The sequence below is a fragment of the Tyto alba genome, unplaced genomic scaffold (assembly GCF_018691265.1).
Source record: "Tyto alba isolate M040663 unplaced genomic scaffold, T.alba_DEE_v4.0 Super-Scaffold_9, whole genome shotgun sequence".
NCBI lineage: Eukaryota > Metazoa > Chordata > Aves > Strigiformes > Tytonidae > Tyto > Tyto alba.
The window spans coordinates 30,057,239-30,070,567 of record NW_024881330.1 but is presented as its reverse complement, the minus strand read 5'-3'; the positions used below and the strand labels follow the sequence as shown (position 1 = coordinate 30,070,567).

The following is a 13,329-nucleotide window of genomic DNA, read 5'->3' as shown; positions in this document are numbered from 1 at the left end:
AGAGGAGAAGCGGATTCATTGACTTTAATGAGGACTGGAAAAGCCCAGAATATTTTGATTTGAATTTAACTAACCATCTTATGAATAACTGTTTTCTTCTTTTGTGTGACCTAGATATAGTAAATCATTAAAAATTAATTTAAAATATAAAGAAGAAAGGATTTTCCAAGGCAAAATATATTTTATCTGATAGCTTTCTGTTCTCTCTCTTCCCTCCTTCCATCCCTCCTCCCTACCATGAAATATCCAATATTCTTACTTCCAACAGGTATGTAAAATTTTATAGGGTTTTTTCAAGGACTGATTTAACTGAGATAAAATAGTTTTAAATGACTTCTTATTAAATCAGTTAACATGTATATTGAATTTTCTCTATAAAATATTAGTACTAATGCAAGATAAATCTATGCTGTAGGACATTTCACCCACAGAAGGACACTTCTAAAGTTTAGATATCTTAAGTTTGTCTGCAACACTACGAAAGTATTAATGTTGTCACTGTTGCTAAAAAGTTATTGAAAAGGAGATAAAACATATTATGGCTTTCTTTTTTTTTGTTTTCTCAATAAACATTTTAATATTGATTCTTAAACCTTAAAAGTACTAAGTCACAGAAGAGCTCAAATATTAAAGCAGTGATTGAATCTTGATATTTACAGAAGTTCAGCTATTAACTGAGTCTGGATAACAGAAGGGCAGAAATAAATTGCTTAGAAATGCCAGAGTGCACCATGTGTTTTGGGTCAGAGACTGACCATGTATTACAGTGCTGCATTTTGTCCATCTAAGGACTAAGACCATGTTGTTTGATATTTGCCAGAAGGCTCATGTTAATCTTGACCCCTAAAAATACTAGCAATTAATTTTTTAAAAGCTGTGCATTTTACTGTGGATTTCATTGTGGAGACAGACATCACAGTCCAACCACATGTCTGTTTAAGTATTTCTCTGTCTTTCTTGGAAGGATTTGTAATTATCAAATGTGGCTATGCATCTTTCTGTCCAAATATTATCATTGCAAATAGTAAAAATTAAGATTTGGAATTTAGTAGTGCTTTAGAATGAGCTGACAATAATGGGAATTTTCATATTTAAAAATATTTCTCAACAGAATTTGTGTTTTGTTATCACGCAAATCTAATAAAGAGTGTTGATTATTTCCTGGCTTAGGCCTACACATGATCTCAAACTGAATTTGGGGGGCGGGGAATGAAATCATGTTTTATTTTTCCTAATGTTTTCTTTGTAAATATAATAACTATGTAAAATTTTGATATTAAATCTCTCTCTGTATAAGTAATATGGTTCTAATCTATTTTCAGAAAGTACTTATGTTTTCCTTAAAGATTTTCAGTTTTCTTGTTTCATTTTATCCTCAGTAGATTAATTTTTCCTAAAGTCACTGCAAGTAACATTTAGTTCGTTCAAAAGTCATATAGACTTTTTCTATTTGCTTAAAAGTAGCAAGTGTTTTATTTACAAAATAAAATAAAATAGCTCCAAAATAAATGCACATAAATATATAGAAGCTCCTGAAATTATTACTGAACTTGTTGAAGACAGATTTTTTAAAAGTGAAACTAAATATAGATTTAAAAAAAAAATATCCCCAAATCATCAATCTAAATATTTCCTAACATCTCTTAAAATAATGTATCTGCATTTTTAATTCTAACAGAATTGTTACAGGTTAGCCTCACTGGTCTATTCAGCATAGAAACATGCATAAAGGTAATTTCAGAGACAGATTTTAAATATTAGTAGAAATTTAACGGGGCTTATGTGTTCCAATTGGTCTTTTAAGATAAGACACAGTTGTACAACTAGGAAGATGCTGAAGTGAATTGCTCTCAAAATCCCTTTAAACAACTTAGGTCCTCAAGTCTCCATCTGTCCCAAATTGTTTTGCAGTTTGACGAAAATGCTGTCTCTTCAAAAACAAATTTTGCATTTTGCTGTGAAGAGTCACTGATAAAATGTGTAAGCAGCATAGGGAGCAGAGGTCTAATAAGACTATCATGGTCCTTTCTTGCCCCTGCACCCTCAGAAGGAATGCCTGGTAGTTACTGGGATATAGATTTTGACAACTTACTACCTTTCTGTTTGCTTCAAGTCCTGTGCTCCTCCTTGCACTGGGACACAGCACAACTGTGAAAGGGATCGTTGTCTTCACTCTTCTGAGGTGAAAGCCATAGGAACATCTATGAAATGGGAGATGGGGGTTCAAATGTTCATCTTATGGACTGAAGATGAGTTTCACAGCAACAAAACAATGCTTTGTCATTCTGGTTCTTAACAAAACTTTGTCAGAAAATTCTGGAAAAGTGAAGGAAGCCACGGCTTAAAATCTGCCTCCCTCTTCAGCACTTTCAAATCGAATGATTTAGACTTGTCCCATGTGTGTGTTGGGCAATAGGATTTTCATTTTAATAATTTGTATTTTCATTCCTGTTTATTTAACAAGTTATAAATTTTAATGTTTAAGACAGATTTTCAAACTTTACTCTTCAAATCATAGGTCTATATATTAATGGAAATGGTCTAATGTATAGCTTTTAAGTTCAAGCACACCAAGACTTCAGCTAGTTAGTTCTGGGTAGAATAATTAAATCAGCTACTGCATAAAACAATGCTGTATGTAATGAAGTGTATTGATTAAATAAATATGATTAAGTGTATTGACAGCTATATGTTATTTGCAAAGCATTTATTAAAAGACATACTTGACATATAGAGGTTATTTATTACCAGAAAGGGTCACTGCAATTATAGGAAATTAGCAAGATACCTTATTAAAAGGTGCAAGGAAATGGGATGATTTCAGATATGGTTCTCTCACTGTTTCATTTATTTCTGTGGTTGGATGAGTTACAATGTTTGTGATTTTACTGATAGCTCAGAGAAGATAGGTATAATTCAGTATTCATAAGTGTGTGTTGTAAGTGAGGTGTAAAAAGTACCATAAGGTCTTTCTCATTGTAATGAAGATCCCATGTATCTTTAATTATGAAACATTCACAATAGTATTGTACATAGACCAGCAACACAATCAAATCACAATTATTCACATGTTAATATTGGTTTCACCATTTGAATTTCTGCAGCATGTTTTCCTGACTGCTCATTTGAATATGAGAGAACCCATCAGACAACTACTTTGCTTTGTGTTATAAAAATATTGTAAATTTGCATTGCAAAGAACTACAAGTAAGAAACATTCAATGTCCTATTCAAAGTCTATTTAAATTAGTGGATAGCAAAACTGGGCAAAAATAAAATAAGGATTTCTATGAAATAAAAAGAGGACTAGTTCACTAAATCCCATGTTAAATGGCTAAACAATAGAGGAAATACAGAGTGTAGTACTCTGGTGTTTTGAAAACAGTTGTGATGGTAATAATTAAAGAGTCTCATTGCGTATAATTTTCATACAAGTCCTGTCTGGCAGAAGATTTTCTGTAGATTTTGTCCCCTTGTCATTTTTATTATCAGTGTATCTGTTGTGCCAAAATGTACCAGCTCAAGTCACAATACTGTATTAAAAGCTATATAAAAATACATTGAGAAACAGTTCTTAATAAAAAAAAAAAAAGCAAGTCTGAAAGTGGAAACAGAGGCATAAAAAAGTGTCTTACTGAGAGTTATATAACAGGCTAGTGGAAGAGACAGGTCTACTAGCCAAGACTATTTTTAGTAGATCAGTGGTCTTGTGAGATACTACCTCTGTATGCTTAGTAAAATCAGTTCAGCTACCCAGACAACATTAGCAAGATTGTAAGAATTATATAGGGATAGAAACAGCTTTTTTTTGCTGAGTCTTCACAAAGGTGAACACATTACTGAGCATGTTAAATTTTCCAAACAGAAGTGGTACTTGCACTGAAGTGTTGCTCATCTTGGCACCACAGGAGATACCAGTGGTTCCCTGTTCACCAGCTACTTGACTGCATTAACTTTTATCTTTATGCCTAGCTATTCTACCGTGGTACCTCTTCAGTTTGTGTCATTAGGGCCGTTTAAGCTAACCTGGCTGTGCTATTGTCACCTTGACTCCTGTGTAAATATAAATATATCTGAGGTGGGTTTAAACTTGTTAGTTCTCAGATAATATTATTAGTCTACTTTATGCCAACATGGAGCTCAAAATCTATTATATTTACATTTTGTAGGTGATTTGTCTTCAAAATATTATGGTACCAAGAGTACTATTATTGACTGTTCTCAATATTCAGGTTATAATATATAAATATAGACATGACTTCATCACGCATGATCTGCATGGCAATATAGAAATACACAGTATTGAATCTGTTGTATGATAAAATTCAGAGGATTTTGCTCAAAGCAATTTTCCTGGTTTTCCATTATGAAATTTGTGCATGTATACAGTATCCTGTGTTTTCAGAATTTATTTAAAATTTATAAACTTACAATTATTTTTTTTTCTTGTTTTCTACAATGTTTTCTCTAAATGTTGTCATATGAAGTAAGCTGCCATATTAAGTTGTTAAGCAAGTGAAAGCTATTTGACTGATAGCTCCACTGCATGCATTCGTTTAATAAAGCAGACAGTTTGCTAGGACTCAGAAGGACTGCTCACATGTCTCCATTATACATTCTTACCTGAAGGGTGGGGTTTCGATCATGTGTGGTGGAGACAGTCAAAGTTCTGATGGCTGCAGCCATGGCTATTTTATTCACCAAGAATTGTGTGGAATTCAGTAACAATGGTTTCTTTTTTGGTAACTCTAGCTTAATATATGGTAGATATTGACTTAAAATATTAAACTTCTGCTAGTTAGTGTCAAGATCTAGGTGTCCAAAATGGAGGTCATTACTCGTTTTCATCTTGAAAAATGAATTGAGCTTTAACTGTGAGCAGTACTTAACTGGACGCTCTTCTTGCCTGAGCTGTTACTGTGGTATGATCAAAAGTATGAACAGGTTAAAAAATAGTAACATAATTCTTGGCTGTAAGACATGACCTATATTTGACTACTGTTTAAATTACCTCTTTCTTAGAAAATAAGTTCTCACTATTTAGAGGTGTGCATATTTTTTACATTTCTGTTGTCTAATATAGCCAAACAAAACCCAGCAGTGACATGGGAAAACTTTCATTTTACCTCCATGTAAGTAAATGGATGTAAATGGACAGACCTGTTGGCAAGTGGAATTTGCATACGTATTAAGAAAATCAGGTGCACTTCAGAAGTGTGAGGCTAGATGAACACAGAAAGTGTTGCTTTTTTTTTTTTTTTTTTTTTGCTTCTTATTTTGCCAAATCTTTTCCAGGAAGAATGTGGGTATTTCAATTTGAGATATGCCAGGATGCATTTAGACTTGTAACCTCAGAGGGAAGAGCAAAGCAGCAAGTAAATCTCTGTTCCTATAATTAAGGAAATTTGTTTTCATACTTTTTAATTCTGGAAACATAAGCCACCTGCGCTTCCCCCTGTCTTTTCTCTTTTCTTTTTTGTACTGAATTAATAGAGAAAATTGTTCTAATAGAAATGTATTGATTGCAGTAAATAATTGTATGTTACCTGCCCTGCAATCCTCACAACTGTCAATGGTGTTTAACTGGTGAGAAATGTGCTCTGGCTGACACTTATCAAACAAAAACATAGTTGTCTTTCATTTTTAGAGTTTGTTCTCTACATGGCCTTGAATGTTCATTTCTTTGACATAAGATAATGATTCATTCATGATCTTGCTTTGCAGTTTCCAGAGAGCTAGGTACTTAAAAACTCAACACTGAATTTCTAAGCAAAAATCCACTTATGATTACAGTAAAGCTTCACTATCACAGCATCGTATTAAGAGATGTATTGGTATATTTTATATCTATCAAATAAGAAGTTTTAATTTGATTTATGAACAGTATTTTAAAATGTGCTACCTTGGTTTTATTGATAATAATTTTTAGAAAGTGTAACTCTTATGAGTCTAGATTCACCTTAAGTGAAAAATTAAAAGTGAATTATTGCTGGAAAAATCATCCAGAGACAGTGGTAACTATGATTTGAAATGTAATTCTCTTTGTTGTTTATTTAAGGGTTAAAACCAAGTGATCCAACCATGACTGGCAAAACACAGACCAGCAACGTCACCAATAAGAATGACCCAAAGTCCATCAACTCCAGAGTCTTCATCGGCAACCTGAACACAGCCATTGTCAAAAAAGGTGACATCGAAGCGATCTTTGCAAAATATGGGAAAATAGTTGGCTGTTCAGTGCACAAGGGTTATGCATTTGTACAGTACATGAGCGAGAGGCATGCGAGGGCTGCCGTGGCAGGAGAGAATGCCAGGATCATCGCAGGGCAGCCACTAGGTAAGGGCTTGCTCATATAATTAAAATATCATTTTCGTTTTCCTTCTATTTGAAATATCATCTGCTGGTGGTGCTTGGGAACTAGTAAGCTTCTTTTGCCATTGTTCCATCTAAGCATATTTCCAGTATGTTGGATCTGGCAGAATTTTCAAGGTATTAGATGTTACCTAGATACTAGCTCAGTGATTCTGACTTCTTTGTAATTCTCTATGTAGTGAACATTGTAGTGAACATGATTATTCATATGAGGAAAATGTAAGTATTTTCTCTTAGACTCTAGTAAGTAAATTTAATGTAATATGACAAGACTGTCTAATAGATGTGGTTATCTTGCATTTAATGAATTGAAAATAATATCCAGCCCAGTGGTGTGTCAGATTTTATACAAAAGTAAAAGAATGAGTTTTGTCAGTTCTTGAAATTGTACCAAATCAAACGATAATGTTATTCATTTAGAGAAGTTTATTATTAAAAACTTCTCTAAATGATTTGGTTGAATTAATATATGTTGAAGTTATTCCCACACAATGTTGTCAACATTGTTCATCTGAACTCCAAATTTAAGTGTAACATTTTTGTTTTCTAATGTTTTGTCATGAATGCTTATGGAAGATCTCATTGTTTCTTATTGCAAGTGTTACCTTTGAAAGCTGTTTTCAATTAGATATGGAAGCTGTCAGTGATAAAATCATGTGGAGTACAGTACTAACCCCATCTGTCATATATATAGTAATGATGGACAGAACAGCAAGAATTTTGATAGGAGCCAGAAATCTTTCACTAGACCTCTGACCTATATTGCTCAGATCCAAACCCATGTGTGTAATGGTTATGTCAGGAAAAGGTGAAGTGTAGCTAGTGCTTTGGCTGTAACAAGTCATAAAGGATGGATACGGCTTATTCATTTTAAAAGTCTCAGGCTGTGGAAATCTATTTTTCTGATTATTTGTAGAAATTGAGGGTTTTGTGTTAGATGGGTTGTTGTTTTGTCACAGTTGCTCAACAGTAATTTTAAGTTTTATAACCCCTGTATTTTGGGTTCAAAAGAAAAACAGATTAAAGAAATCCAATTACATTTTAGGGGAAATTACTTTACATCTTTTTTAGGAAGAGTTAAATATATGAGTGAAATAAAAGAACTCAAGTGATAAAAGCAAGGCAGCAAAGTCAGTCTGTGGGATAGCATTATTAGATGTTTCCTGGAGCAGTGGTCTCCGAGCAATAGGCCATGTAATGCCATCAGTGCATTATTTACAGCTCTTTGCACACTGGTCTGACCAGATTTTTTAAACTGTGTTTTCCTAAGGCAATACATCTGTTATTACTATGACTATTGTTGCTAGTCTGTTTTAGTATTTTTTGTGGCATCTATAATATGCCAAATGCTTTGTAAAAGGAGGTGTCCTTGCTCTACTCGGAGTATTTTTGTGCTTTGTATAGAAGATAAGTTTAGTTGCTGTAAAAGAAATTAAGGTGACAATAACTACTTGAATTGTTCAATTCTTAATAATAACATAAACTTTATTCAATACTAAGTTTCAACTGTAAAATCTTAAAATACTTTAATTATTCTGCAAAGTCTTGTGAATGGCATATTTCATGCCTCAATTCCTGATGTATCAAGGAATGTAAAGAATAAGCAAGGTGAAATTATCTTTTAGCTGTTCCAAACATCATTTACTCTTTCTGTATATGAAATACAGTTGTCATTGGTATTGTTTGACAAAGAAAATGACTTTGTAAAAGTGGTACTTCTCATTAGACAAACTGTTTCCCTGAATTCTTTTTATTAGCAGTAGACATTAACAGTCTTCTCAAAATAATGAGGACCTGATAGTTAACATTTTATTGGCATTATGACCCAGAAGAATAACTTATGTGAAAACTGTGTGTTTGAATAGAATGAAGTAACAGGTAGACTCATTACTGTGAAACTAGTCAATGAAAAATTATTTTCTTCTCTGTTCTGAGAGCCTTGCTTTCTGAAATAAACAGAACACATCATTTTATAACAACAGTTAAGGTATGGAAAGATGACAAGAAAAGCCTGTTAGAGAGGTACAAATAAACTTGATTAGCATAGCTGAATTTGCTTTTAAATGGAATTAGAATATAGTAGTAATATAATGAGGGCTGGATGGTAGTCAGTTGTGGAAAGCTGTCTGAACAAAAGAATATTTGAAAAAGATTATCCCAGAGTATATGCCTGATACTACTATACACTCTGGTACTCAGTACCTCACAAAAGAAGGAACAATTTCATTTAGAATGTATTATTAATCTACATTAGTTCTTTCATGGTTTTGGCAAAGTGACCGTTTATGTTAGCTCCTGTCTTCTCTGGAGTCCTGCCATTAAAATTATGATATCCTTTACAGCAGGTTTACCTGTGAGACAGAAACTGTTCACATGTATGTAACTGAATTAAAAATTGAACCTGTAAATTCCTATATCTATATACCGTGCTGCACAATTCACTGAAGATCCTGTCTAAATGTTTCTTCTGAGGTGGAGTCCCAAAGTGTTAGGGTCTATAGGTACATAACAAGGTATTTTGTTTAACAAATTATTCAGAAGTACAAATCTAAAGCATTGGTAGTGCCCTCAGCCTTGCCAGCTTCCTGTGAGTCATTATATTTTCCTGCTGGACTCCTTGGACAACTCTCAAGTTCCTATCAATATGTTTGGTGACCAGTGGTGTGCAATGGCTATGTTGTGGATATTGTAACTTCAGGGAAGTGAATTTCATGAGCTGTGTGATTATTTCCAAGTTTTCTGTTCCATGGAGTGCAACACGCTCTGAAAAGCTGTGGGGAAGAGATCGTAAAGCAACACAGAAAACATGCTTAAGAAATTTATTGATATTATTGTGAAGTTAAGTGTAGTTTCTTGAAGTGATATTATATCTTCATGGAAATAACTTGTTTTCCTGCCCGCAGAGCAGGGGCAGGTCAGCATTGGGCACAAGAGTCTGATGGTGATTATTTTGTGAATTGCTTCAGGCTGGAGCCAAGAAAGTGTTGAAGTTGGTCTAGGATAAAACTGCAAGTTATGTTTCCTGTTGTGGGAACACCCCCACATAATCCCCTCTACTGTGTCACCTCAAAAGTTTTTCATCCATTTAAACACATCTATGAGTTAGAGAACATTTGCCCATATTTGCCTCCTTGACACTCAGGACAAAGAGACAGTGTGAATAGGAGTTTTTCTGAAGAAATATTGAGTCTGTCCATGAGCTTTACCAAGGGTGATTTCATCGCTCTGTGGTGAGAGAACTAGATACCTGCTTGCCCCAAAACAAATGGTGCAAGTCCCTCAATGCAGCTGTGCGTTGAGCGAGCTGCAGCAAGAATGAAGCTTTTGGGCACATGATGGAGAATACAGTTCTTCACCTGATGATTTTGCCTGCCTTTGTATTTTTTCACAAGTGTCACAGCAATGTTATTTTAACTTCTTTATCCATTCCAGCACACATGAATTCTGTGAAGCCAAATACCACATAAAAAGCATTTTAATGTTTCATAACTTTATATTATATATTCCTGTTTACCTTACATATTTGGAAAATATATGTAACAGCTTCCATCTAAAATTCAGGCATAGCTATCATAGTAGTTTCTATATCATAATGGCCCTTTGATTTGCTTGGTTTGTAGCTCATAGCCTTATTTTATACTTATATGACCTAATTTTTTTAATCTTTCATGCACATTTTTAAACCAGCATAATTCCTTTAACATCAGAATATGTTTTGATTTGCACCAGAATAAGAGCCAAGACACCTAATAGGCAAGCTAAATACTGCAAGGCTAGTACTTTTGGTCTCTTCTTTTGCTTTCTTTAAGACAGTATGGAGTTTCATTCTTGAAGGTTAGGAAAAAGGAAAAATTTACAGTACCAAGAGTATGAAAGACACTGCAGTTCTTTAGCTGATGCCCCTTTTAACTAATAAATTAGTTCTATTGTATCTTCAATCCTGTTTTGTTGCTATAAGTATTATTCACATACATCTGCCTTCAGGTCTAAATTAGATGTAGTCTCTGAGTACCAAGTGAGTGCATATTGACATGTAGTCTAAGGCAAGATGGTGGTTGCAGACAATTATTTTGGGTGACGTACTCTATTGCACACCCATCTGAGAAGCACAGAAGCCCTGCAGGGGCTTTCTAAACAATCACTACCCAGTAGAAAACATCCAAGGAGAAGAGCTGGTAATAAAGAGAGCCTTTATAGAGTCTCGACATATGCCTTTATTGTAAATTGAATTGGTGTGACAATAGGGCTGGTTTTCCTTTTTTTCCCCTTGACTCTACTCAAAACAGACCTTCTCTATGTTATATTTGTAATGTGTAGCAACACTGAGAGAATTAACTACATATTTGCAGAACTAGGACTATCCAGAGTAAATCAATTTTTCACCCCAGTCTGAAATCCAGACAGCATTAATTATGTCATGAATATTTTTATTTAAAAAAGAATAAATATTTATGCTGTTTTAGTGAACTCATTTGGGAAAAATGCACTTTAACTTGAAAAATAACAAATTTATCCAAGTATTCTTTATGACTAAACTTTCTTACACCAATGGTACACTAAGACAGGAAATTCAAAACTGAGTTAGTGATTATTCAGTTTTAACTTTGCCATCAGCCTTCAGTCAGTAACATGAAAGTCAACAACAATCATTCCTTTATATGAACATAACTTATTGAAGCAACCTTGTTACTTTTACCTACCTACCTCCAACTACTATAATGGCAGGATATACTTGTTCAGGATAACAGGAAAGCAATGCTATCTTGTTTTAAAGTGTATAGTAGAGGAGCAAATAATTTTTCTTATTTTCCTTCTGACAAGTCTGTAAAGACTTAAGTTTTAATGTTGATCAAAACATTCTAGGCAATGACATTAGCTGTTTTAGGGAAACCCTAGAGTTTGTACTGATGCAATGAAAAAGTGCAAATGTTTTGGTATTTTAACATGTATTTTAATGAGACAATAAAAATAGCAAACACTACATACATACAATAATTAATTATATATTCAATCTATATTTCAATTCTTATACTTTTAAGAGATTGGATATTGCATGTTCACATTACTGGACCAGAAAGGGCAATATACTTCATATAAAATTCTTTGGCCTGTCATAACTTCTGCAGATGCACATTTTAATGTTTTTCACTTATCAACATTGCATTATGAGTAAATAATCTGAGAACTGTAACTCAGTAATATGCATGTAATTGTCTATTTAAGTGAGACTTAGACAGCAATATAAGTTCTGATTAGCCATAATATCTATATATCGTATGGTTTTCAACATTTAAATGTTTTACCTCAAAGAATATTATATTCTTCTAGTATAATAATCCACTCTTTTCTGAATAGTGTTTAAGCAAAACCCAAACCACAGTTGTGAAATGCTGTATAAGTAATTATCATTGTCATATAAGTTTAAACTAAAAAATATGTTTAAATAAGAAATAGTTAAATCAGTAGAAAATATTAATCCATAAACCTAATCACAAACCTATAAAACCAGTGAGATGACATAGAGGTTGGCTTATTGTGGGGATGACTTTTATATATGCTCGACTCATATAACTTTTTGCTGAATACTTCCCCAAATGAGATCAATATCAATTACTAATGCAAAATAGCTGTCAACATCAGGACCAAGTTTTGAGAAAGTTTATGAGATCCAATATTATTTATGTTGAACAAAACATAAAGTAATGACAAAAAATAAATTTAAATACTAAGTGGTTTTCTTTCAAAAGCAAACTGTCCTGGTTTTGTCTCAGACAGAGTTAATTTTCTTCCCAGTAGCTGGTACAGTGCTGTGTTTTGGATTTAGTATGAGAATACTATTGATAACACACTGAAGTTTTTAGCTGTTGCTAAGTAGTGATTACACTAAGTCAAGGATTTTTCAGCTTCCTATGCCCTGCCAGAAAGAAGGCTAGAGGGAACAGGAGGCTGGGAGGGGATACAGCCAGGACAGCTGACCCAAACTGGCCAAAACAATATTCTGTGCCAAATGACATCACGCCCAGTATACAAATTGGGGGGATCTGTCCAGGAGGGTTGGGTCGTTGCTTGGGGACTCGGGAGCATCAGTCAGTGAGTGGTGAGGAATTGCATTTTGCATCACTTGTCCTTCTTGAGTTTTACTTCATTCTCTTCTTGTTATCTTCCTTTTCATTACAATTATTATTATTTTTTATTTCAATTATTAAACAGTTTTTATCTCAACCCATGAGTTTTACTTGTTTCAGTTCTCATCCCCATCCCATTTTGGTAGGGAGGAGGAGTGAGAGAGTGGCTACATGATGCTTAGTTGCAGGCTGGGGTTAAACCACAACACAAACTAACAAAAAAAAACCACAAGAATTTTGTATATGTAGTCATGATGAAAGTAATGCCTTCGATATCTCAGGAACCTAGAGTGAAACTAAGGATATCAACTTAGACCTGTGCTGTGTTTATTAAAATCTGTCCCACTAAATCACATCTCAGTCAATGTCCTCATCATTCAGCCATCAGACACGAACAGAATATTACAGAACTTCTGAAAAATTATTGATTAACCTTCCAGATCTTAGTTCGGAGGTTGTTAAATTTTACCCACTAAATCTGATTCTTCATTCCTATTTCAATCTGTCCCTACATTTAGGAACCAGTGTAATCCTCTTTCAGCCTACTCCTGCATGTAGGGACAGGGACCCTCTCTAAATCTATCTTGCAGGTCTCCACCTTCTTGATGCCTACCCGTGCTCCTGTGGTCTTGATGCAGCCTGTGTAACAGCAGACACTAGTGTCAAGTCTCACTGTAGGAGACCTTGGATACAACCACTGATTATTGCTCATAGGGGTCTTCTGATACTGGATAATTTCCATATGTCCGTTCCCATTATACATATTGGTGCTTCCCAATACTTTTATACTTTCTGTTGTTGGATCAGTAAGGTTCATTGTGGCTATAGTCT

The 13,329-nt window shown here is 34.1% G+C and overlaps 1 protein-coding gene across 8 annotated transcripts in view; it reads left to right on the top strand.

The window, feature by feature from the left end:
- Positions 1 to 13,329, top strand: part of RALYL (RALY RNA binding protein like) — a 392,259-nt gene that overhangs the window by 180,611 nt on the left and 198,319 nt on the right. For all 8 annotated transcript variants that reach the window (XM_042785888.1, XM_042785890.1, XM_042785889.1 and 5 more), the window contains one exon: positions 6,059 to 6,337. In XM_042785888.1, coding sequence (XP_042641822.1) covers positions 6,082 to 6,337 — 256 coding nt within the window. In that variant the 5' untranslated portion in view covers positions 6,059 to 6,081. The remainder of the gene's footprint in view (positions 1 to 6,058; positions 6,338 to 13,329) is intronic.